The 23,474-nt window shown below is 50.4% G+C and overlaps 1 protein-coding gene across 1 annotated transcript; it reads left to right on the top strand.

Annotated features, from left to right (window-relative positions):
• The first annotated feature begins 1,752 nt into the window (after nt 1–1,752).
• rusf1 (RUS family member 1) lies at nt 1,753–21,331 on the top strand. The gene is made up of 15 exons (XM_088909112.1): nt 1,753–2,024; nt 10,906–11,067; nt 13,029–13,106; nt 13,531–13,645; nt 13,749–13,794; nt 15,159–15,191; nt 15,312–15,417; nt 16,007–16,108; nt 16,195–16,265; nt 17,509–17,693; nt 19,976–20,033; nt 20,395–20,459; nt 20,550–20,708; nt 20,793–20,858; nt 21,232–21,331. Exons 2-15 carry the CDS (start codon nt 10,927–10,929, stop codon nt 21,315–21,317), a joined length of 1,311 nt encoding a protein of 436 aa, XP_088765238.1. The 5' UTR covers nt 1,753–2,024; nt 10,906–10,926; the 3' UTR covers nt 21,318–21,331.
• The last annotated feature ends 2,143 nt before the right edge of the window (nt 21,332–23,474 follow it).

The following is a 23,474-nucleotide window of genomic DNA, read 5'->3' as shown; positions in this document are numbered from 1 at the left end:
GGGATCCCCATGACCTGGAAGAGCTCCGAGTGGAGAGTCGAGACAGGCGCTATATAAGTCTAAGCAATTATTAATTATTATTATTATTATTGATAAAGGACAACCACCTCATTCGGAAAGTTTTTAATCGATTAGCGTGTGATGTGTTACTAGGATGTGTACCGATCGTGAGAGGCGCTCTGTGACATAAAGTTGATTCTGACCGGTCGTGCCCGTGAGAGAGGGCTAGACGAGAAGCTGATCAATATCGTGATTTTGTCAAGAACTGTGACACCTGAAGACGTTACAGGCGCAATCACACCCGCTCTTCTGTCAAGGGTAAAAACTTCCACATCCAGTAATAGAATTCCCCTGCTACCCGAGATGAAACTGTACAGTATTGTAGAAATAAGACCATATTCAATACATCCGAGCAACGCTGGCCGAGAGATTCTGCCCCGTCGGCAAGGAGCAAGTCAGTTAATGATCCTCTTATTTCTGCGAGAGCTGAGTACACGACTCTCCTCCACGCCACCACAAACTACAGACATTCACTGTAAAACACCGAGCAGCGGCGACGTCCGAGAGAACGGCTGGACCTGCACTGGACCTTGTGAATCTGAGACTGAAACAGCCGGAACCGAGCGCAGTCAGCAGCCGCCCGGCCCAGTCAGAGGACGGTCTGTTCGAGCCCACCTTGTCGGGATACTGCGCTGCGTGTTGCGAGCCCAGGGGGGTTATGATGTTGTTATGTTATTCTCATGCTAGCCAAATTACAGACATACCGGCAGAGTCCAGAACAAACACTCCTCCGAGCTTGGAATAATTCTCTAATGCATTTCAGCTGTACTCAGATTCATTAAAAACATAAGAAATGCGCTCGGTTAGGTGGTTTACAGAGACCTTTCAGCGTTTAAACTCTTTCCTGCGACGCGCAACACCACCCAGCGCCTGTGAGGAGCGTCTGACCGGTGTGTGTGTGTGTGGGGGGGGTTACATTTTCTTCTCCCCTCGTATTTATAGATAAAAAATAAAAACCGCGGATTGTAAATAAAGACTCCCGTTTTTTTTAAAGAATTTTTTATTAAATGTATAAAGAATTTACAAATACAAATACAATCAGAGGATCAAATTAGGTACAAGAGAACAAACACAAACAGAAAAATAAACAGTTAACCGCCAGAGGTAATAAGTAAGTTATATGATTAAATTGTATTTTTTACATATATCATATGTTTTCCGTGCTTTATTATTTCTCACATTTTTTAATAGAATTTAAATAGTGCCTGCAAACAAAACTCTGTAAATCCGTCCAAAACAACTTCACAAACCTACACCTAACAAATAAATGAACCAAAGATTCCTTTTCCGCCCGACAAAAAACACACAGATCATCCTGCTCATGCTTAAATTTACAGAATACTAATTTCACTGGATAAAACTTATGAATAATTTTAAACGATATCTCTTTAACTTTATTTGTAATACAAAATCTATCAGGAATTGTCCAAACTAACTTCCAGTTTATATTTTCAGACATTGCATTCCAAAAAGACAAACAGGAAGGGATAAGATGGGGTTTACAAAGATTTCTAATAGGAGTATTGTTACACTTCTTATCCTTTATTTCCACGCCATCCAAGAATAAATCAGTTGTAGGACGCACAAGGCGGTCAGTCCTAATTGTAAATAAAGACTCCGCGAGGGCACAGCCCCCGCAGTGACGCAACACGGCGCGCCGCGCGGCGAAGTGACGCAGGGCTTGACGTCATCAGGTCTTTCTCTGCCCCTCGCATCGTTTCTCGCCGAAGCCGCGCGGATCGCTTGAGTGCTCGTGCTTGCAGTGGCCTCGCTGTCGGTCAGTGCTCAGTGGTCAGTGCTCAGTGGTCAGTGCTCAGTGCTCAGTGCTCAGTGCTCAGTGCTCAGTGGTCAGTGCTCAGTGCTCAGTGCTCAGTGCTCAGTGGTCAGTGACCGGACAGCGGCCATACAGCGGCGGGGCCCCCGGCGGCCGAGCGGTGACGTGGCGCCCGCAGACCCGGAAGCAGGTCAGACAGCTGTCGTGCGCGAGTTCAGCATCCGCCGAGTCCTGGGACTGTAGCTCCCAGTGTAACAGACTGGTCTACTGTACTGGGACTGTAGCTCCCAGTGTAACAGGACTGGTCTACTGTACTGGGACTGTAGCTCCCAGTGTAACAGACTGGTCTACTGTACTGGGACTGTAGCTCCTATTGTAACAGGACTGGTCTACTGCACTGGGACTGTAGCTCCTATTGTAACAGACTGGTCTACTGCACTGGGACTGTAGCTCCTATTGTAACAGGACTATTCTACTGTACTGGGACTGTAGCTCCTATTGTAACAGACTGGTCTACTGCACTGGGACTGTAGCTCCTATTGTAACAGACTGGTCTACTGTACTGGGACTGTAGCTCCCAGTGTAACAGACTGGTCTACTGTACTGGGACTGTAGCCCCTATTGTAACAGACTGTTCTACTGTACTGGGACTGTAGCTCCTATTGTAACAGGACTGGTCTACTGTACTGGGACTGTAGCCCCTATTGTAACAGACTGTTCTACTGTACTGGGACTGTAGCTCCTATTGTAACAGGACTGGTCTACTGCACTGGGACTGTAGCTCCTATTGTAACAGGACTGGTCTACTGTACTGGGACTGTAGCCCCTATTGTAACAGACTGTTCTACTGTACTGGGACTGTAGCTCCTATTGTAACAGACTGGTCTACTGCACTGGGACTGTAGCTCCTATTGTAACAGACTGGTCTACTGTACTGGGACTGTAGCTCCTATTGTAACAGGACTGGTCTACTGTACTGGGACTGTAGCTCCTATTGTAACAGACTGGTCTACTGTACTGGGACTGTAGCTCCCAGTGTAACAGACTGGTCTACTGTACTGGGACTGTAGCCCCTATTGTAACAGACTGTTCTACTGTACTGGGACTGTAGCTCCTATTGTAACAGGACTGTTCTACTGTACTGGGACTGTAGCTCCTATTGTAACAGGATTGGTCTACTGTACTGGGACTGTAGCCCCTATTGTAACAGACTGTTCTACTGCACTGGGACTGTAGCTCCTATTGTAACAGGACTGGTCTACTGTACTGGGACTGTAGCTCCTATTGTAACAGACTGGTCTACTGTACTGGGACTGTAGCCCCTATTGTAACAGACTGTTCTACTGTACTGGGACTGTAGCTCCCAGTGTAACAGACTGGTCTACTGTACTGGGACTGTAGCCCCTATTGTAACAGACTGGTCTACTGCACTGGGACTGTAGCCCCTATTGTAACAGACCGGTCTACTGTACTGGGACTGTAGCCCCTATTGTAACAGACTGGTCTACTGCACTGGGACTGTAGCCCCTATTGTAACAGACTGGTCTACTGTACTGGGACTGTAGCTCCCAGTGTAACAGACTGGTCTACTGTACTGGGACTGTAGCTCCTATTGTAACAGACTGTTCTACTGTACTGGGACTGTAGCCCCTATTGTAACAGGACTATTCTACTGTACTGGGACTGTAGCTCCTATTGTAACAGACTGGTCTACTGCACTGGGACTGTAGCTCCTATTGTAACAGACTGGTCTACTGTACTGGGACTGTAGCTCCTATTGTAACAGACTGGTCTACTGTACTGGGACTGTAGCTCCCAGTGTAACAGACTGGTCTACTGTACTGGGACTGTAGCCCCTATTGTAACAGACTGTTCTACTGTACTGGGACTGTAGCTCCTATTGTAACAGGACTGGTCTACTGTACTGGGACTGTAGCCCCTATTGTAACAGACTGTTCTACTGTACTGGGACTGTAGCTCCTATTGTAACAGGACTGGTCTACTGCACTGGGACTGTAGCTCCTATTGTAACAGGACTGGTCTACTGTACTGGGACTGTAGCCCCTATTGTAACAGACTGTTCTACTGTACTGGGACTGTAGCTCCTATTGTAACAGACTGGTCTACTGCACTGGGACTGTAGCTCCTATTGTAACAGACTGGTCTACTGTACTGGGACTGTAGCTCCTATTGTAACAGGACTGGTCTACTGTACTGGGACTGTAGCTCCTATTGTAACAGACTGGTCTACTGTACTGGGACTGTAGCTCCCAGTGTAACAGACTGGTCTACTGTACTGGGACTGTAGCCCCTATTGTAACAGACTGTTCTACTGTACTGGGACTGTAGCTCCTATTGTAACAGGACTGGTCTACTGTACTGGGACTGTAGCTCCTATTGTAACAGGCTGTCCTACTGCACTGGGACTGTAGCCCCTATTGTAACAGACTGTTCTACTGTACTGGGACTGTAGCTCCTATTGTAACAGGAGTGTCCTACTGTACTGGGACTGTAGCTCCTATTGTAACAGACTGGTCTACTGTACTGGGACTGTAGCTCCTATTGTAACAGGACTGGTCTACTGTACTGGGACTGTAGCTCCCAGTGTAACAGGACTGGTCTACTGTACTGGGACTGTAGCTCCTATTGTAACAGACTGGTCTACTGTACTGGGACTGTAGCTCCTATTGTAACAGACTGGTCTACTGCACTGGGACTGTAGCTCCCAGTGTAACAGACTGGTCTACTGTACTGGGACTGTAGCCCCTATTGTAACAGACTGGTCTACTGTACTGGGACTGTAGCTCCTATTGTAACAGGACTGGTCTACTGTACTGGGACTGTAGCTCCTATTGTAACAGACTGGTCTACTGTACTGGAACTGTAGCTCCCAGTGTAACAGACTGTTCTACTGTACTGGGACTGTAGCTCCTATTGTAACAGACTGGTCTACTGTACTGGGACTGGAGCCCCTATTGTAACAGACTGGTCTACTGTACTGGGACTGTAGCTCCTATTGTAACAGACTGTTCTACTGTACTGGGACTGGAGCCCCTATTGTAACAGACTGGTCTACTGTACTGGGACTGGAGCCCCTATTGTAACAGACTGGTCTACTGTACTGGGACTGTAGCTCCTATTGTAACAGACTGGTCTACTGTACTGGGACTGGAGCCCCTATTGTAACAGACTGGTCTACTGTACTGGGACTGTAGCCCCTATTGTAACAGACTGGTCTACTGTACTGGGACTGTAGCTCCTATTGTAACAGACTGGTCTACTGTACTGGGACTGTAGCTCCTATTGTAACAGGACTGGTCTACTGTACTGGGACTGTAGCTCCCAGTGTAACATACTGGTCTACTGTACTGGGACTGGAGCCCCTATTGTAACAGACTGGTCTACTGTACTGGGACTGTAGCTCCTATTGTAACAGACTGTTCTACTGCACTGGGACTGTACCTCCTATTGTAACAGACTGGTCTACTGTACTGGGACTGTAGCTCCTATTGTAACAGGACTGGTCTACTGTACTGGGACTGTAGCTCCCAGTGTAACAGACTGTTCTACTGCACTGGGACTGTAGCTCCTATTGTAACAGACTGGTCTACTGTACTGGGACTGTAGCTCCTATTGTAACAGGACTGGTCTACTGTACTGGGACTGTAGCTCCCAGTGTAACAGACTGGTCTACTGTACTGGGACTGTAGCTCCTATTGTAACAGACTGTTCTACTGCACTGGGACTGTACCTCCTATTGTAACAGACTGGTCTACTGTACTGGGACTGTAGCTCCTATTGTAACAGACTGGTCTACTGTACTGGGACTGTAGCTCCTATTGTAACAGGACTGGTCTACTGTACTGGGACTGTAGCCCCTATTGTAACAGACTGGTCTACTGCACTGGGACTGCAGCTCCTATTGTAACAGACTGGTCTACTGTACTGGGACTGTAGCTCCTATTGTAACAGGACTGGTCTACTGTACTGGGACTGTAGCTCCTATTGTAACAGGACTGGTCTACTGCACTGGGACTGTAGCTCCTACTGTAACAGACTGTTCTACTGTACTGGGACTGTAGCTCCTATTGTAACAGGACTGGTCTACTGCACTGGGACTGTAGCTCCTACTGTAACAGACTGTTCTACTGTACTGGGACTGTAGCTCCTATTGTAACAGACTGGTCTACTGTACTGGGACTGTAGCTCCTATTGTAACAGACTGGTCTACTGTACTGGGACTGTAGCTCCCAGTGTAACAGACTGGTCTACTGTACTGGGACTGTAGCTCCTATTGTAACAGGACTGGTCTACTGCACTGGGACTGTAGCTCCTATTGTAACAGACTGGTCTACTGTACTGGGACTGTAGCTCCCAGTGTAACAGACTGGTCTACTGTACTGGGACTGTAGCTCCTATTGTAACAGGACTGGTCTACTGCACTGGGACTGTAGCTCCTATTGTAACAGACTGGTCTACTGTACTGGGACTGTAGCTCCTATTGTAACAGGACTGGTCTACTGCACTGGGACTGTAGCTCCTATTGTAACAGACTGGTCTACTGTACTGGGACTGTAGCTCCTATTGTAACAGACTGGTCTACTGTACTGGGACTGTAGCTCCCAGTGTAACAGACTGGTCTACTGTACTGGGACTGTAGCTCCTATTGTAACAGACTGTTCTACTGCACTGGGACTGTAGCTCCCAGTGTAACAGACTGGTCTACTGTACTGGGACTGTAGCTCCTATTGTAACAGGACTGTTGTACTGTACTGGGACTGTAGCTCCCAGTGTAACAGGACTGGTCTACTGTACTGGGACTGTAGCTCCCAGTGTAACAGACTGGTCTACTGTACTGGGACTGTAGCTCCTATTGTAACAGGACTGGTCTACTGTACTGGGACTGTAGCTCCCAGTGTAACAGACTGGTCTACTGTACTGGGACTGTAGCTCCCAGTGTAACAGACTGGTCTACTGTACTGGAACTGTAGCTCCCAGTGTAACAGACTGGTCTACTGTACTGGGACTGTAGCTCCCAGTGTAACAGACTGGTCTACTGTACTGGAACTGTAGCTCCCAGTGTAACAGACTGGTCTACTGTACTGGGACTGTAGCTCCCAGTGTTACAGACTGGTCTACTGTACTGGGACTGTAGCTCCTATTGTAACAGACTGTTCTACTGTACTGGGACTGTAGCTCCCAGTGTAACAGACTGGTCTACTGTACTGGGACTGTAGCTCCTATTGTAACAGACTGGTCTACTGTACTGGGACTGTAGCTCCCAGTGTAACAGACTGGTCTACTGTACTGGGACTGTAGCTCCTATTGTAACAGACTGGTCTACTGTACTGGGACTGTAGCTCCCAGTGTAACAGACTGGTCTACTGTACTGGGACTGTAGCTCCCAGTGTAACAGACTGGTCTACTGTACTGGGACTGTAGCTCCTATTGTAACAGACTGTTCTACTGTACTGGGACTGTAGCCCCTATTGTAACAGGACTGGTCTACTGTACTGGGACTGTAGCTCCCAGTGTAACAGGACTGGTCTACTGTACTGGGACTGTAGCCCCTATTGTAACAGACTGGTCTACTGTACTGGGACTGTAGCTCCCAGTGTAACAGACTGGTCTACTGTACTGGGACTGTAGCTCCTATTGTAACAGACTGGTCTACTGTACTGGGACTGTAGCTCCCAGTGTAACAGACTGGTCTACTGTACTGGGACTGTAGCTCCTATTGTAACAGACTGTTCTACTGTACTGGGACTGTAGCCCCTATTGTAACAGGACTGGTCTACTGTACTGGGACTGTAGCTCCTATTGTAACAGACTGGTCTACTGTACTGGGACTGTAGCTCCTATTGTAACAGACTGTTCTACTGTACTGGGACTGGAGCCCCTATTGTAAAAGGACTGGTCTACTGTACTGGGACTGTAGCTCCTATTGTAACAGACTGGTCTACTGTACTGGGACTGTAGCCCCTATTGTAACAGGACTGGTCTACTGTACTGGGACTGTAGCTCCTATTGTAACAGACTGGTCTACTGTACTGGGACTGTAGCTCCTATTGTAACAGACTGTTCTACTGTACTGGGACTGTAGCTCCCAGTGTAACAGGACTGGTCTACTGTACTGGGACTGTAGCCCCTATTGTAACAGACTGGTCTACTGTACTGGGACTGTAGCTCCCAGTGTAACAGACTGGTCTACTGTACTGGGACTGTAGCTCCTATTGTAACAGGCTGTCCTACTGTACTGGGACTGTAGCTCCTATTGTAACAGACTGGTCTACTGTACTGGGACTGTAGCTCCTATTGTAACAGGACTGGTCTACTGTACTGGGACTGTAGCTCCTATTGTAACAGACTGGTCTACTGTACTGGGACTGTAGCTCCTATTGTCACAGGACTGGTCTACTGTACTGGGACTGTAGCTCCTATTGTAACAGACTGTTCTACTGTACTGGGACTGTAGCTCCTATTGTAACAGGACTGTTGTACTGTACTGGGACTGTAGCTCCTATTGTAACAGACTGTTCTACTGCACTGGGACTGTAGCTCCTATTGTAACAGACTGTTGTACTGTACTGGGACTGTAGCTCCTATTGTAACAGGACTGGTCTACTGTACTGGGACTGTAGCCCCTATTGTAACAGACTGTTGTACTGTACTGGGACTGTAGCTCCTATTGTAACAGACTGGTCTACTGTACTGGGACTGTAGCCCCTATTGTAACAGGACTGGTCTACTGTACTGGGACTGTAGCCCCTATTGTAACAGGACTGTTCTACTGTACTGGGACTGTAGCTCCTATTGTAACAGGCTGTCCTACTGTACTGGGACTGTAGCTCCTATTGTAACAGGACTGGTCTACTGCACTGGGACTGTAGCCCCTATTGTAACAGGACTGTTCTATTGTACTGGGACTGTAGCTCCTATTGTAACAGGACTGTTCTACTGTACTGGGACTGTACCTCCTATTGTAACAGACTGGTCTACTGTACTGGGACTGTAGCTCCTATTGTAACAGGACTGTTCTATTGTACTGGGACTGTAGCTCCTATTGTAACAGACTGTTGTACTGTACTGGGACTGTAGCTCCTATTGTAACAGGACTGTTCTATTGTACTGGGACTGTAGCTCCTATTGTAACAGACTGTTCTACTGTACTGGGACTGTAGCTCCTATTGTAACAGGACTGTTCTATTGTACTGGGACTGTAGCTCCTATTGTAACAGACTGTTCTACTGTACTGGGACTGTAGCTCCTATTGTAACAGACTGGTCTACTGTACTGGGACTGTAGCTCCTATTGTAACAGACTGTTCTACTGTACTGGGACTGTAGCTCCTATTGTAACAGACTGGTCTACTGTACTGGGACTGTAGCTCCTATTGTAACAGGACTGTTCTATTGTACTGGGACTGTAGCTCCTATTGTAACAGACTGGTCTACTGTACTGGGACTGTAGCTCCCAGTGTAACAGGACTGGTCTACTGTACTGGGACTGTAGCTCCTATTGTAACAGACTGGTCTACTGTACTGGGACTGTAGCTCCCAGTGTAACAGGACTGGTCTACTGTACTGGGACTTTAGCTCCTATTGTAACAGGACTGGTCTACTGTACTGGGACTGTAGCTCCCAGTGTAACAGACTGGTCTACTGTACTGGGACTGTAGCTCCCAGTGTAACAGGACTGGTCTACTGTACTGGGACTGTAGCTCCTATTGTAACAGGACTGGTCTACTGTACTGGGACTGTAGCTCCCAGTGTAACAGACTGGTCTACTGTACTGGGACTGTAGCTCCTATTGTAACAGGACTGGTCTACTGTACTGGGACTGTAGCTCCCAGTGTAACAGACTGGTCTACTGTACTGGGACTGTAGCTCCTATTGTAACAGGACTGGTCTACTGTACTGGGACTGTAGCCCCTATTGTAACAGACTGGTCTACTGTACTGGGACTGTAGCTCCCAGTGTAACAGACTGGTCTACTGCACTGGGACTGTAGCTCCCAGTGTAACAGACTGGTCTACTGTACTGGGACTGTAGCTCCTATTGTAACAGGACTGGTCTACAGTACTGGGACTGTAGCTCCTATTGTAACAGACTGGTCTATTGTACTGGGACTGTAGCTCCTATTGTAACAGGACTGGTCTACTGTACTGGGACTGTAGCCCCTAGTGTAGCAGGACTGTCCTACTGTACTGGGAAAGTAGCTCTTATTGTAACAGGCCTGTCCTACTGTACTGGGACTGTAGCTCCTACTGTAACAGGACTGTTCTACTGTACTGGGACTGTAGCTCCTATTGTAACAGACTGGTCTACTGTACTGGGACTGTAGCCCCTATTGTAACAGGACTGGTCTACTGTACTGGGACTGTAGCTCCTATTGTAACAGGACTGGTCTACTGCACTGGGACTGTAGCTCCTATTGTAACAGACTGGTCTACTGTACTGGGACTGTAGCCCCTATTGTAACAGGACTGGTCTGCTGTACTGGGACTGTAGCTCCTACTGTAACAGGACTGTCCTACTGTACTGGGACTGTAGCTCCTATTGTAACAGACTGGTCTACTGTACTGGGACTGTAGCTCCTATTGTAACAGGACTGTCCTACTGTACTGGGACTGTAGTTCCTACTGTAACAGGACTGTTCTACTGTACTGGGACTGTAGCCCCTATTGTAACAGGACTGTTCTACTGTACTGGGACTGTAGCTCCTATTGTAACAGACTGTTCTACTGTACTGGGACTGTAGCTCCTATTGTAACAGGACTGTCGTACTCCACTGGGACTGTAGCTCCCATTGTAACAGGACTGTTCTACTGCACTGGGACTGTAGCTCCTATTGTAACAGGACTGGTCTACTGTACTGGGACTGTAGCTCCTATTGTAACAGGACTCTCCTACTGTACTGGGACTGTAGCTCCCATTGTAACAGAACTGTCCTACTGTACTGGGACTGTAGCTCCTATTGTAACAGACTGGTCTACTGTACTGGGACTATAGCTCCTATTGTAACAGACTGGTGTACTGTACTGGGAGTGAAGTAGGACTGTGTTGTAACAGGTCTCAGCCCCAGCAGGAGGGATGGATGAGGACCGGGAGGTCGTCGTGGCGACAGAGAGCTATGGCTCTCAGGAGCGGTGGAGGTACCAGCTGAAGGGGGGGAGGATAGCGAAGCAGAGACAGAGGAGCAGAGTCACAAACCCTCTGGTCAGCAGTTTCAAAGTAAGTCTGTGTGTGTGAGTCTGACTGTGAGTCTGTCCATCAGTGGGTCAGTGTGAGTCAGTCTGATTGTGAGTCTGTCCATCAGTGGGTCAGTGTGAGTCAGTCTGACTGTGAGTCTGTCCATCAGTGGGTCAGTGTGAGTCTGTCCATCAGTGGTTAGTGTGAGTCAGTCTGACTGTGAGTCTGTCCATCAGTGGGTCAGTGTGAGTCAGTCTGACTGTGAGTCTGTCCATCAGTGGGTCAGTGTGAGTCAGTCTGACTGTGAGTCTGTCCGTCAGTGGTCAGTGTGAGTCAGTCTGACTGTGAGTCTGTCCATCAGTGGGTCAGTGTGAGTCTGTCCATCAGTGGTCAGTGTGAGTCTGTCCATCAGTGGGTCAGTGTGAGTCAGTCTGACTGTGAGTCTGTCCGTCAGTGGGTCAGTGTGTCAGTCTGACTGTGAGTCTGTCCATCAGTGGGTCAGTGTGAGTCAGTCTGATTGTGAGTCTGTCCATCAGTGGGTCAGTGTGAGTCAGTCTGACTGTGAGTCTGTCCATCAGTGGTCAGTGTGAGTCAGTCAGTCTGTGAGTCTGTCCATCAGTGGGTCAGTGTGAGTCTGTCCATCAGTGGGTCAGTGTGAGTCAGTCTGACTGTGAGTCTTTCCATCAGTGGTCAGTGTGAGTCAGTCTGACTTTGAGTCTGTCCATCAGTGGGTCAGTGTGTCAGTCTGACTGTGAGTCTGTCCATCAGTGGGTCAGTGTGAGTCAGTCTGACTGTGAGTCTGTCCATCAGTGGTCAGTGTGAGTCAGTCTGACTGTGAGTCTGTCCATCAGTGGGTCAGTGTGTCAGTCTGACTGTGAGTCTGTCTATCAGTGGGTCAGTGTGAATCAGTCTGACTGTGAGTCTGTCCATCAGTGGGTTAGTGTGAGTCAGTCTGACTGTGAGTCTGTCCATCAGTGGGTCAGTGTGAGTCAGTCTGATTGTGAGTCTGTCCATCAGTGGGTCAGTGTGAGTCAGTCTGATTGTGAGTCTGTCCATCAGTGGTCAGTGTGAGTCAGTCTGACTGTGAGTCTGTCCATCAGTGGGTCAGTGTGAGTCAGTCTGACTGTGAGTCTGTCCATCAGTGGTCAGTGTGAGTCTGTCCATCAGTGGGTCAGTGTGAGTCAGTCTGACTGTGAGTCTGTCCATCAGTGGGTCAGTGTGAGTCTTTCCATCAGTGGGTCAGTGTGAGTCAGTCTGACTGTGAGTCTGTCCATCAGTGGGTCAGTGTGAGTCTGTCCATCAGTGGTCAGTGTGAGTCTGTCCATCAGTGGGTCAGTGTGAGTCAGTCTGACTGTGAGTCTGTCCATCAGTGGGTCAGTGTGAGTCTTTCCATCAGTGGGTCAGTGTGAGTCAGTCTGACTGTGAGTCTGTCCATCAGTGGTCAGTGTGAGTCAGTCAGTCTGTGAGTCTGTCCATCAGTGGGTCAGTGTGAGTCTGTCCATCAGTGGGTCAGTGTGAGTCACTCTGACTGTGAGTCTGTCCATCAGTGGTCAGTGTGAGTCAGTCAGTCTGTGAGTCTGTCCATCAGTGGGTCAGTGTGAGTCACTCTGACTGTGAGTCTGTCCATCAGTGGTCAGTGTGAGTCAGTCAGTCTGTGAGTCTGTCCATCAGTGGGTCCGTGTGAGTCTGTCCATCAGTGGGTCAGTGTGAGTCAGTCTGACTGTGAGTCTGTCCATCAGTGCGTCAGTCTGACTGTGAGTCTGTCCATCAGTGGTCAGTGTGAATCAGTCTGACTGTGAGTCTGTCCATCAGTGGGTCAGTGTGAGTCAGTCTGACTGTGAGTCTGTCCATCAGTGGGTCAGTGTGAGTCAGTCTGACTGTGAGTCTGTCCATCAGTGGGTCAGTGTGTCAGTCTGACTGTTGTGTATCAGTTGTTTATGGATATTAATCTGTCTGTTTTTGAATGTTTGTGTTCAGAGAGAGTATTTTTTATCTGCCCCCAGAGTGTGTTCCTGCCCCAGGGCTATCCTGACAGTGTCAGTGAGGACTATCTACAGTACCAGTGCTGGGATACACTGCAGGTCAGTGTAAGCATACTGGAGTGTCCAGTCAGTGTGTCTGTATTAACCCCTCTCTCTGTCAGTGCAGTGTTAATGTACTGGAGTGTCCAGTCAGTGTGTCTGTATTAACCCCTCACTCTCTCTCTCTCTCTCTCTCTCAGTGCAGTGTTACTGTACTGGAGTGTCCAGTCAGTGTGTCTGTATTAACCCCTCTCTCTCTCTCTCTCTCAGTGCAGTGTTAATGTACCGGAGTGTCCAGTCAGTGTGTGTGTGTATTAACCCCCCCCTCTCTCTCAGTGCAGTGTTAATGTACTGGAGTGTCCAGTCAGTGTGTCTGTATTAACCCCTCTCTCTCTCAGTGCAGTGTTAATGTGCTGGAGTGTCCAGTCAGTGTGTGTATTAACCCCTCTCTCTCTCAGTGTGTATTAACCCCTCTCTCTCTCAGGCCTTCTCCAGCTCTCTCTCTGGGACTCTGGCTACACAGGCGTCCCTGCGGGGGGTCGGTGTTGGAAACAGTGATGCCACAGTCGCTGCAGCAACAGTGACCTGGTTACTGAGAGGTGTGTGGCCGTGCTTCTGGAGAAATCTCTCTGTGTGTTTAAACATGTGATTACGAGCTCATGTTTGCTCTCTCCATCTCTGCTGTGTCTGTCTCTGGGACAGATGGTACAGGCATGCTGGGCCGGATCCTCTTCGCCTGGATGAAAGGGTGAGTGTCCTAGCAGTGGCACTGCCACCCTGTGGACGGGTGTGAAACTGCAGGGTGGGAATCGGATTCCAGTTCATAGGGAGAAAGGCTCAGCTGATCTGAGTGGGGTTAGAGCTGAGCTGAGCTGAGCTGAGCTGGGCTGGAGCTGGGCTGAGCGGGGCTGAGCTGGGCTGGAGCTGGGCTGAGCGGGGCTGGAGCTGGGCTGAGCTGGGCTGGGGCTGGGCTGGGGCTATGTTGGAGCTGAGCTGGGTTGATCTGAGCTGAGTGGGGCTGGAGCTGAGCTGGAGCTGAACTGAGCTGAGCTGAGCTGGGCTGGAGCTGGGCTGGAGCTGGGCTGGAGCTGGGCTGAGCTGGGCTGGAGCTGGGCTGGAGCTGGGCTGAGCTGGGCTGGAGCTGGGCTGGAGCGGGGCTGAGCGGGGCTGAGCTGGGCTGAGCTGAGCTGAGCTGGGCTGGAGCTGGGCTGAGCTGGGCTGGAGCTGGGCTGGAGCTGGGCTGAGCTGGGCTGAGCTGGGCTGGAGCTGGGCTGGAGCTGGGCTGGAGCTGGGCTGAGCGGGGCTGAGCTGGGCTGGAGTTGGGCTGGAGCTGGGCTGGAGCTGGGCTGGAGCTGGGCTGAGCTGGGCTGAGCTGGGCTGAGCGGGGCTGGAGCGGGGCTGGAGCGGGGCTGATCTGAGCTGAGTGGTGCTGGGGCTGAGCTGGGCTGAGCTGGGCTGAGCTCACACGTGAAGAAGGCTCCATGGCCGAAACGTTGTGTTCTCTTTCTTCTTTTTTTTCAGCATGGAATAAACCTATAACTTGTTCCTTTGCAGCCTACGCATGCTGACGGAGCTACCCACCTCAATATCTCTGTGTTTGATTGGCCAGGCCCTGGCTCAATGTCTCTGTGTTTGATTGGCCAGGCCCTGGCTCACTATCTCTGTGATTGATTTGCCAGGCCCTGGCTCACTGAGTCTGTGATTCATTGGCCGGTCCCTGGCTCACTGAGTCTATGATTGATTGGCCAGGCCCTGGCTCAGTGTTTCTGTGTTTGATTGGCCAGGCCCTGGCTCACGGAGTCTATGATTGATTGGCCAGGCCCTGGCTCACTGTCTCTGTGATTTATTGGTCAGGCCCTGGCTCACTGTCTCTGTGATTGATTGGTCAGGCCCTGGCTCACTGTCTCTGTGATTGATTGGTCAGGCCCTGGATTACTGTCTCTGTGATTGATTGGCCAGGCCCTGGCTCAGTCTCTGTGATTTATTGGCCAGGCCCTGGCTCACTGTCTCTGTGATTGATTGGCCAGGCCCTGGCAAACTGTCTCTGTGTTTGATTGGCCAGGTCTTGGGGAAGCTGTGTCAGTACCTGTGTTTCCTGTTTCTCTGTTTCAGGAGCAAACTGGACTGTGACGCCAAGCGTTGGAGGTGAGATGTGTCTGTTCAGGAGTTCTGATCGACTGGTTGGGGACACGGGTTCACCCACTGCCCTGTCTGTCCCACAGTGCCTCAGTCTCAGAGCCCGGATCTCTCTCTCTCCTCTCCCAGGCTGTTTGCTGATGTCCTCAATGATATCGCCTTGTTCATGGAGATTGTAGCTCCCGCCTTCCCATCAGGCTTCACACTGATTGTCTGTATCGCTGGAGTCTTTAAGGTAAATCAGCTGAGACAGTCTCTCTCAGTGCAGTGTTAATGTACTGGAGTGTCCAGTCAGTGTGTCTGTATGAACCCCTCTCTCTCTCAGTGCAGTGTTAATGTACTGGAGTGTCCAATCAGTGTGTCTGTGTATTAACCCCCCTCTCTCTCTCTCTCTCTCTCTCTCAGTGCAGTGTTAATGTACTGGAGTGTCCAGTCAGTGTCTGTATAAACCCCTCTCTCTCAGTGCAGTGTTAATGTACTGGAGTGTCCAGTCAGTGTGTCTGTATTAACCCCCTCTCTCTCTCAGTGCAGTGTTAATGTACTGGAGTGTCCAGTCAGTGTGTGTGTATTAACCCCTCTCTCTCAGTGCAGTGTTAATGTACTGGAGTGTCCAGTCAGTGTGTCTGTATTAACCCCTCTCTCTCTCAGTGCAGTGTTAATGTACTGGAGTGTCCAGTCAGTGTGTCTGTATTAACCCCCCTCTCTCTCTCTCAGTGCAGTGTTAATGTACTGGAGTGTCCAGTCAGTGTGTCTGTATTAACCCCTCTCTCTCTCAGTGCAGTGTTAATGTACTGCAGTGTCCAGTCAGTGTCTCTCTCTCTCAGTCTCTGGTTGGGGTGGCAGGTGGAGCTACTCGTGCTGCTCTGACTGTCCATCAGGCCCGGAGAGACAATATGGCGGATGTTTCTGCTAAAGATGGGAGTCAGGTCTGTTGTTCTGATTCTTTTCATTGTGTTCTTGCAGTTGTTGTTGTTATTTTTGGTGTTTTTAATATGATTATTTTCATGAACAGGAAACACTGGTCAATCTGGCAGGTCTCCTGGTCAGTTTCCTGCTCATCCCCCTGGTGACAGACAGTCCAGCGTGAGTCCAGTGTGTATATAGTGTACAGTGACTGTACTGTCCAGTGTGTATATAGTGTACAGTATAGTGTGCAGTGACTGCAGTGTCCGGTGTGTGTATAGTGTACAGTATAGTGTGCAGTGTGTGTATATAGTGTACAGTATAATGTGCAGTGACTGTACTGTCCAGTGTGTGTATATTGTGTACAGTATAATGTGCAGTGACTGCAGTGTCCAGTGTGTATATAGTGTACAGTATAGTGTGCAGTGACTGTACTGTCCAGTGTGTGTATAGTGTACAGTATAGTTTACAGTATCTGCAGTGTCCAGTGTGTATAGTGTACAGTGTGGTGTACAGCGTCTGTAGTGTCCAGTGTGTGTATAGTGTACAGTGCAGTGTAATATGTAGTGAACTGTCTGTGTACAGTGTACAGTATAGTGTTCTGTGTGCTGTATAGTGTCCTGTGTGTATACAGTGTGCTGTATTGCGTGCTGTATAATGTACTGTGTGCTGTGCACTGTGTATATACTCAGTACTGTGTGCTGTATAGTATACTGTGTGCTGTATAGGATACTGTGTGCTGTGTGCTGTATAGTGTACTGTGTGTTTTGTGCTATGTATATACTGTGTGCCATGTGCTGTATAGTGTACTGTGTGCTGTGTATATTCTGTACTGTGTATATACTGTGTGCTGTGTGTATGCTGTGTGCTGTGTGTAAACTGTGTATATACTGTGTGCTTTGTGTGTGGTGTGTATACTGTGTGCTTTGTGTATATTGTGTATTTTCTGTATGCTGTGTGTATACTGTGTGCTGTGTGTATGCTGTGTGCTGTGTGTAAACTGTGTATATACTGTGTGCTTTGTGTGTGGTATGTATACTGTGTGCTTTGTGTATATTGTGTATTTTCTGTATGCTGTGTGTATACTGTGTGCTGTATGTATGCTATGTGTATACTGTGTGCTGTGTATACTGTGCTGTGTGTACACTGTGCACTCTGACACGTCTCACCTGTCTTCCAGGGTCTCCTTGTGTACACTGTGTGTCTCGCCTGTCTTCCAGGATCTCCTTGTGTACACTGTGTGTACACTGTTTGTATACTGTGTGTCTTGCCTGTCTTCCAGGTTGTCCTTGTATGTGCTGTGTGCTGTGTGCTGTGTGCTGTGTGCTGTGTGCTGTGTGCTGTGTGCTGTGTGCTGTGTATATGCTGTGTGCTGTGTATATGCTGTGTGCTGTGTATATAATGTGTGCTGTGTGTCTTCCAGGTTGTCCTTGCTCTTGTTCTTCTTCTTCACTTGTTTACATCTCTTTGCCAATTACCGGGCTGTCCGCTCCGTTGTCATGGAAACACTGAATGAGGCCCGCCTTTCTATCCTCGTCCACCAGTACTTGCAGGACAGACGTGTTTTAAGCCCTAAGGCGGCCAATCAGAAAGAGCCTGTGTTTCCAGGTGAGTGAGATGCTTCTTTAATGGATATTGTTTGCTGTGCAGGGCTCTGTGCAGAGTCAGTGTCTCTCTCTCTGACTGCGCAGGGCTCTGTGCAGAGTCAGTATCTCTCTCTGACTGCGCAGGGCTCTGTGCAGAGTCAGTGTCTCTGGTTGCGCAGGGCTCCGTGCAGAGTCAGTATCTCTCTCTGACTGTGCAGGGCTCTGTGCAGAGTCAGTGTCTCTCTCTGACTGCGCAGGGCTCTGTGCAGAGTCAGTGTCTCTCTCTGACTGCGCAGGGCTCTGTGCAGAGTCAGTGTCTCTCTCTGACTGCGCAGGGCTCTGTGCAGAGTCAGTATCTCTCTCTGACTGTGCAGGGCTCTGTGCAGAGTCAGTGTCTCTCTCTGACTGCGCAGGGCTCTGTGCAGAGTCAGTGTCTCTCTCTGACTGCGCAGGGCTCTGTGCAGAGTCAGTATCTCTCTCTGACTGCGCAGGTCTCTGTGCAGAGTCAGTATCTCTCTCTCTGACTGCTCAGGGCTCTGTGCAGAGTCAATGTCTCTCTCTGACTGCGCAGGGCTCTGTGCAGAGTCAGTATCTCTCTCTGACTGCGCAGGGCTCTGTGCAGAGTCAGTGTCTCTCTCTGACTGTGCAGGGCTCTGTGCAGAGTCAGTGTCTCTCTCTGACTGTGCAGGGCTCTGTGCAGAGTCAGTATCTCTCTCTGACTGCGCAGGGCTCTGTGCAGAGTCAGTATCTCTCTCTGACTGCGCAGGGCTCTGTGCAGAGTCAATATCTCTCTCTGACTGCGCAGGGCTCTGTGCAGAGTCAGTGTCTCTCTCTCTGACTGCGCAGGGCTCTGTGCAGAGTCAGTATCTCTCTCTGACTGCGCAGGGCTCTGTGCAGAGTCAGTATCTCTCTCTGACTGTGCAGGGCTCTGTGTAGAGTCAGTGTCTCTTTGACTGCGCTGGGCTCTGTGCAGAGTCAGTGTCTCTCTCTGACTGCGCAGGGCTCTGTGCAGAGTCAGTATCTCTCTCTGACTGTGCAGGTCTCTGTGCAGAGTCAGTATCTCTCTCTCTGACTGCGCAGGGCTCTGTGCAGAGTCAGTGTCTCTCTCTGACTGCAGGGCTCTGTGCAGAGTCAGTGTCTCTCTCTGACTGCGCAGGGCTCTGTGCAGAGTCAGTGTCTCTTTGACTGCGCTGGGCTCTGTGCAGAGTCAGTGTCTCTCTCTGACTGTGCAGGGCTCTGTGCAGAGTCAGTATCTCTCTCTGACTGCGCAGGGCTCTGTGCAGAGTCAGTATCTCTCTCTGACTGCGCAGGGCTCTGTGCAGAGTCAGTGTCTCTCTCTCTGACTGCGCAGGGCTCTGTGCAGAGTCAGTGTCTCTCTCTGACTGCGCAGGGCTCTGTGCAGAGTCAGTGTCTCTCTCTGACTGTGCAGGGCTCTGTGCAGAGTCAGTATCTCTCTCTGACTGTGCAGGGCTCTGTGCAGAGTCAGTGTCTCTCTCTGACTGCGCAGGGCTCTGTGCAGTGTCAGTATCTCTCTCTGACTGCACAGGGCTCTGTGCAGAGTCAGTATCTCTCTCTGACTGCGCAGGTCTCTGTGCAGAGTCAGTGTCTCTCTCTGACTGCGCAGGGCTCTGTGCAGAGTCAGTATCTCTCTCTGACTGTGCAGGGCTCTGTGCAGAGTCAGTATCTCTCTCTGACTGCGCAGGGCTCTGTGCAGAGTCAGTGTCTCTCTCTGACTGTGCAGGGCTCTGTGCAGAGTCAGTGTCTCTCTCTGACTGCGCAGGTCTCTGTGCAGAGTCAGTGTCTCTCTCTGACTGCGCAGGGCTCTGTGCAGAGTCAGTATCTCTCTCTGACTGCGCAGGGCTCTGTGCAGAGTCAGTGTCTCTCTCTGACTGCGCAGGGCTCTGTGCAGAGTCAGTGTCTCTCTCTCTGACTGTGCAGGGCTCTGTGCAGAGTCAGTGTCTCTCTCTGACTGTGCAGGGCTCTGTGCAGAGTCAGTGTCTCTCTCTGACTGTGCAGGGCTCTGTACAGAATCAGTGTCTCTCTCTCTGACTGTGCAGGGCTCTGTGCAGAGTCAGTGTCTCTCTCTGACTGCGCAGGGCTCTGTGCAGAGTCAGTGTCTCTCTCTGACTGCGCAGGGCTCTGTGCAGAGTCAGTGTCTCTCTCTGACTGCGCATGGCTCTGTGCAGAGTCAGTATCTCTCTCTGACTGCGCAGGGCTCTGTGCAGAGTCAGTATCTCTATCTGACTGCGCAGGGCTCTGTTTCTTTAATCTTTTTTTCTCTTTGTGTGCTTCTGTGTGTTCCAGACTTGAAGAAGAGAGTTCAGATCAGGCTTGGAGTGAGTCTGGCGGAAGTGGTGGACAGGTAGTTCTGCCTGTGTGTGTTTTGTGATTGTGTGTGTGTTAGTGTCTATGCCTATTTGTGTATGTGTGGCTGTGTGCAAATCTTTCTGGCAGGATACAGTGATCAGTTTTTGAAAGCTGTAGTAAAACACACAGCGATGCACAATATTTCACTCCGTGAACTCAACACAAGGACTCACAGTCAACAGATCTTCGCAGGAAGCTCTGTGGCTGACCTCAGCGGTGGGCTGTGGTGCGTGGCCGGTCTGTGTCTTACTCCGGAGCAGAATCGCGACTCCCAGTCTGTGGCACTGCTGGAGGGGAGAGGCCAGTGGAGTGTGTTCCTGGTTCTGCTTCCCTGACCCCTGTCTCTCTCTCTGCAGTCCAGAGGAGCTTCAGCTGGTCTTAAGAAACAACAACAAGTCTTATCTGATCAGAGTGAAGCAGGGTGAGAGCTCTCTCTCTCAGTGCAGTGTTCATGTACTGGAGTGTCCAGTCAGTGTGTCTGTATTGACCCCTCTCTCTCTGTCTCCCTCAGGTGCTGTGTGTGTGTGTCTGGGACAGGGAGTCTCTGTGCATGAGGAGCTGCAGGCTGTGTTCCATGCCGTGTGTCTCAGTGCAGTGTTGGATCCCAGCTGGGCTGGACTTGGGCCGCTGGGCTCGCTGAGAGAGAGCAGCTCGCAGTCCCACACGCAGGGTGAGTGCGCTGTGAGTGTCAGGCCAGTCTTGCTGTCACGTCTTTGCTCATATCTCTCACTTTCCTTTCTTATCTTGCGCTCAGATGTTTGGGGAATGGTGTCCGAGAGTCACACAGTGATAGACCAACTATTCCCTTCTTTTTTCAAAGGTAGGTCGGCTTTCATCTCCTCTGTATAATGCCAGTGTGTCCTCTTCTGAAGTACTGTCTGCTACTCTGCAAGGAATCACAGCACAGTTGTGCATACTCCAGTCAGAGGTCAAAGCTTACAGTTAACACAGTCACTTAACGTACTGGAGTGTCCAGTCAGTGTGTCTGTATTAACCCCTCTCTCTCTCTCAGTGCAGTGTTAATGTACTGGAGTGTCCAGTCAGTGTGTGTGTATTAACCCCTCTCTCTCTCTCAGTGCAGTGTTAATGTACTGGAGTGTCCAGTCAGTGTGTCTGTATTAACCCCTCTCTCTCTCAGTGCAGTGTTAATGTACTGGAGTGTCCAGTCAGTGGTCAGTTTCTTTTGGTTTCAGCTTTGCAGGAGGAGGGCTGGCAGACAGACCGGACTCTGCTGGACTGGGACGAGTGGAGAGCAGACTGGAGGAAGAAAATTAAATGAGATTGTTCTGTGGATCTGAAGGTGTTGTTTTTCTTTGTGGTGGGGTGGGTGTCTGTACTTCAGCTGTGCAGAGTCCGACAGTGTGACTTCAGTGTTGAGCTGAACAGCGTGAGAGCCTGACTGTGTGTGTATCTGTAGGCGGTTTGTAAAGCAGGGGAGTGTGGAGACGTTGACGGGCTGTAGTTACTCCCAGCTGAGCTCCCTGCCTGGTGCCCGTGAGCCTCTCGGTGCCTGCACTGGGGTCGGGGGGCAGCGGCTGGACTTGAGGAACCCCTGAACCCCAGGAGCGCTGCGCAGGCCCTCTGCCCTCCCGCCCAGCGCTGCTCTCCATCTTGCTGTTACTGTCGTCTCTCATCTCCTATTGTAGCGATACTAGGGTACACCGCGCTGGGGTCTTCTAGGGTTAATTCATCACCCCACTTCCCATGAGCACAGAAAACAAACACGCAGCATGTAGCCGAATAACTCCCCTACTGTAGCATGTCCCTCGGTTACCGGCTGCCCGTTTCAGACGCTGGGGGGCTCTGACGTTGGCGTCGCATTGAAGAACTCGGGAAGAGATGAGAATTCAGCACCAGGGCTTCTCGCAGTGTGATTACAAATCGCCGCCCCAGTAAGAGCCCTACAGGACCTGCGAGATTGTCTGCAGCACAGCGTGGACCGTGGTTTGCAGCTACACAGGTCTGACACCACCAGGCTTCACAATTACACACCCGCTGGCAGACGTGCCGGAACAGGCCCGGTTTCTGGCTGGCTGGGGGTTCAGCGATGAGCAGGGACTGAAGCGGACGAAACAGCTGTTTGTTACTGGCCACGCACTTCAGTCTCGAGTGGTGAAGAGCCGTTAATGAGATGTTGTGTTTATGTGCTCTGCTACACAAAGTCTTCAATCAATCAATCAAACAGAGTTTATTTATCAAATGCAGAACAACACAGCAGCAGCAGCAGTTGCTGGCAATGAAATGTCGAGCTCACTGGGGGGTAAAATCATAACATTAAAGTAACAAAATAAGGTTCCATAAGAATAGATAGTGCGATAGAAATTGAATAAGATCAACTCAGCCAGAGCTCAACATGAGTCGAGCTGCGATGTGTCCAGGGTGTGCAGTAAAGGATGTCCAGGGTGTGCAGTGTGATGAAGACAGTGAGGACTGTGTGTCCATGTAGCCAGTACAGGTGATCTGCTGAAGGAGCTGCAGGTTGGTGTTTAGCAGTCTTACTGCCTGGAGGTAGAAGCTGTTCTGTACTCTGTTGGACCTGGTCCGAATGCTTCGGTACCGTTTACCAGATGGTCTTTCATGAGTGGACGGAATGATGCATGTAGCACTGGACCATCAGAATTATAATAATAATGATTGCTTAGCACTTCTATAGCGCCTGTCTGGACACTCCACTCAAAGCGCTTTACAGTAATGGGGATCCCCTCCACCCCCACCAGTGTGTACCCCACCTGGATGATGCTCCAGTCCTCTCACACACACCAGCTCTCAGTGGAGGAGAGCAGAGTGATGAGGACAGGTCAGAGGTTATTAGGGGTTATTAGGAGGCCATGATTGGTAAAGAGCAGGGGGACACTGGGGTAACACCCCGACTCTTTTAAGAGACACCCCAGGATTATTAATGACCACAGAGAGTCAGGACCCCGGTTTCACGTCTCATCAGAAGGACGGCGCCTTTTTTACAATATAGTGTCCCCATCACTGTACTGAGGCATCAGGACCCACACAGACTGCAGGGTGAGAGCGCCCCCTACTGGCCCCACTCACACCTCTCCCAGGAGTCTCCCCTCCAGGTACTGGCCAGGCTCCCCCTGCTGGGCTCCAGTGGGCTGTGAGCTGGGTGAGAGAGCGCCCCCCGCTGGGCTCCAGTGGGCTGTGAGCTGGGTGAGAGAGCGCCCCCCGCTGGGCTCCAGTGGGCTGTGAGCTGGGGGACAGCGCCCCCCGCTGGGCTCCAGTGGGCTGTGAGCTGGGTGAGAGAGCGCCCCGCTGGGCTCCAGTGGGCTGTGAGTTGGGTGAGAGCACCCCCTGCTGGGCTCCAGTGGGCTGTGAGCTGGGTGAGAGTGCCCCCTGCTGGGCTCCAGTGGGCTGTGAGCTGGGTGAGAGCCCCCCGCTGGGCTCCAGTGGGCTGTGAGCTGGGGGACAGCGCCCCCCGCTGGGC

The sequence above is a fragment of the Atractosteus spatula genome (genome assembly GCF_055471065.1).
Source record: "Atractosteus spatula isolate fAtrSpa1 chromosome 5 unlocalized genomic scaffold, fAtrSpa1.hap1 SUPER_5_unloc_1, whole genome shotgun sequence".
Lineage (NCBI taxonomy): Eukaryota > Metazoa > Chordata > Actinopteri > Semionotiformes > Lepisosteidae > Atractosteus > Atractosteus spatula.
This window is presented reverse-complemented; position numbering and strand designations above follow the sequence as displayed.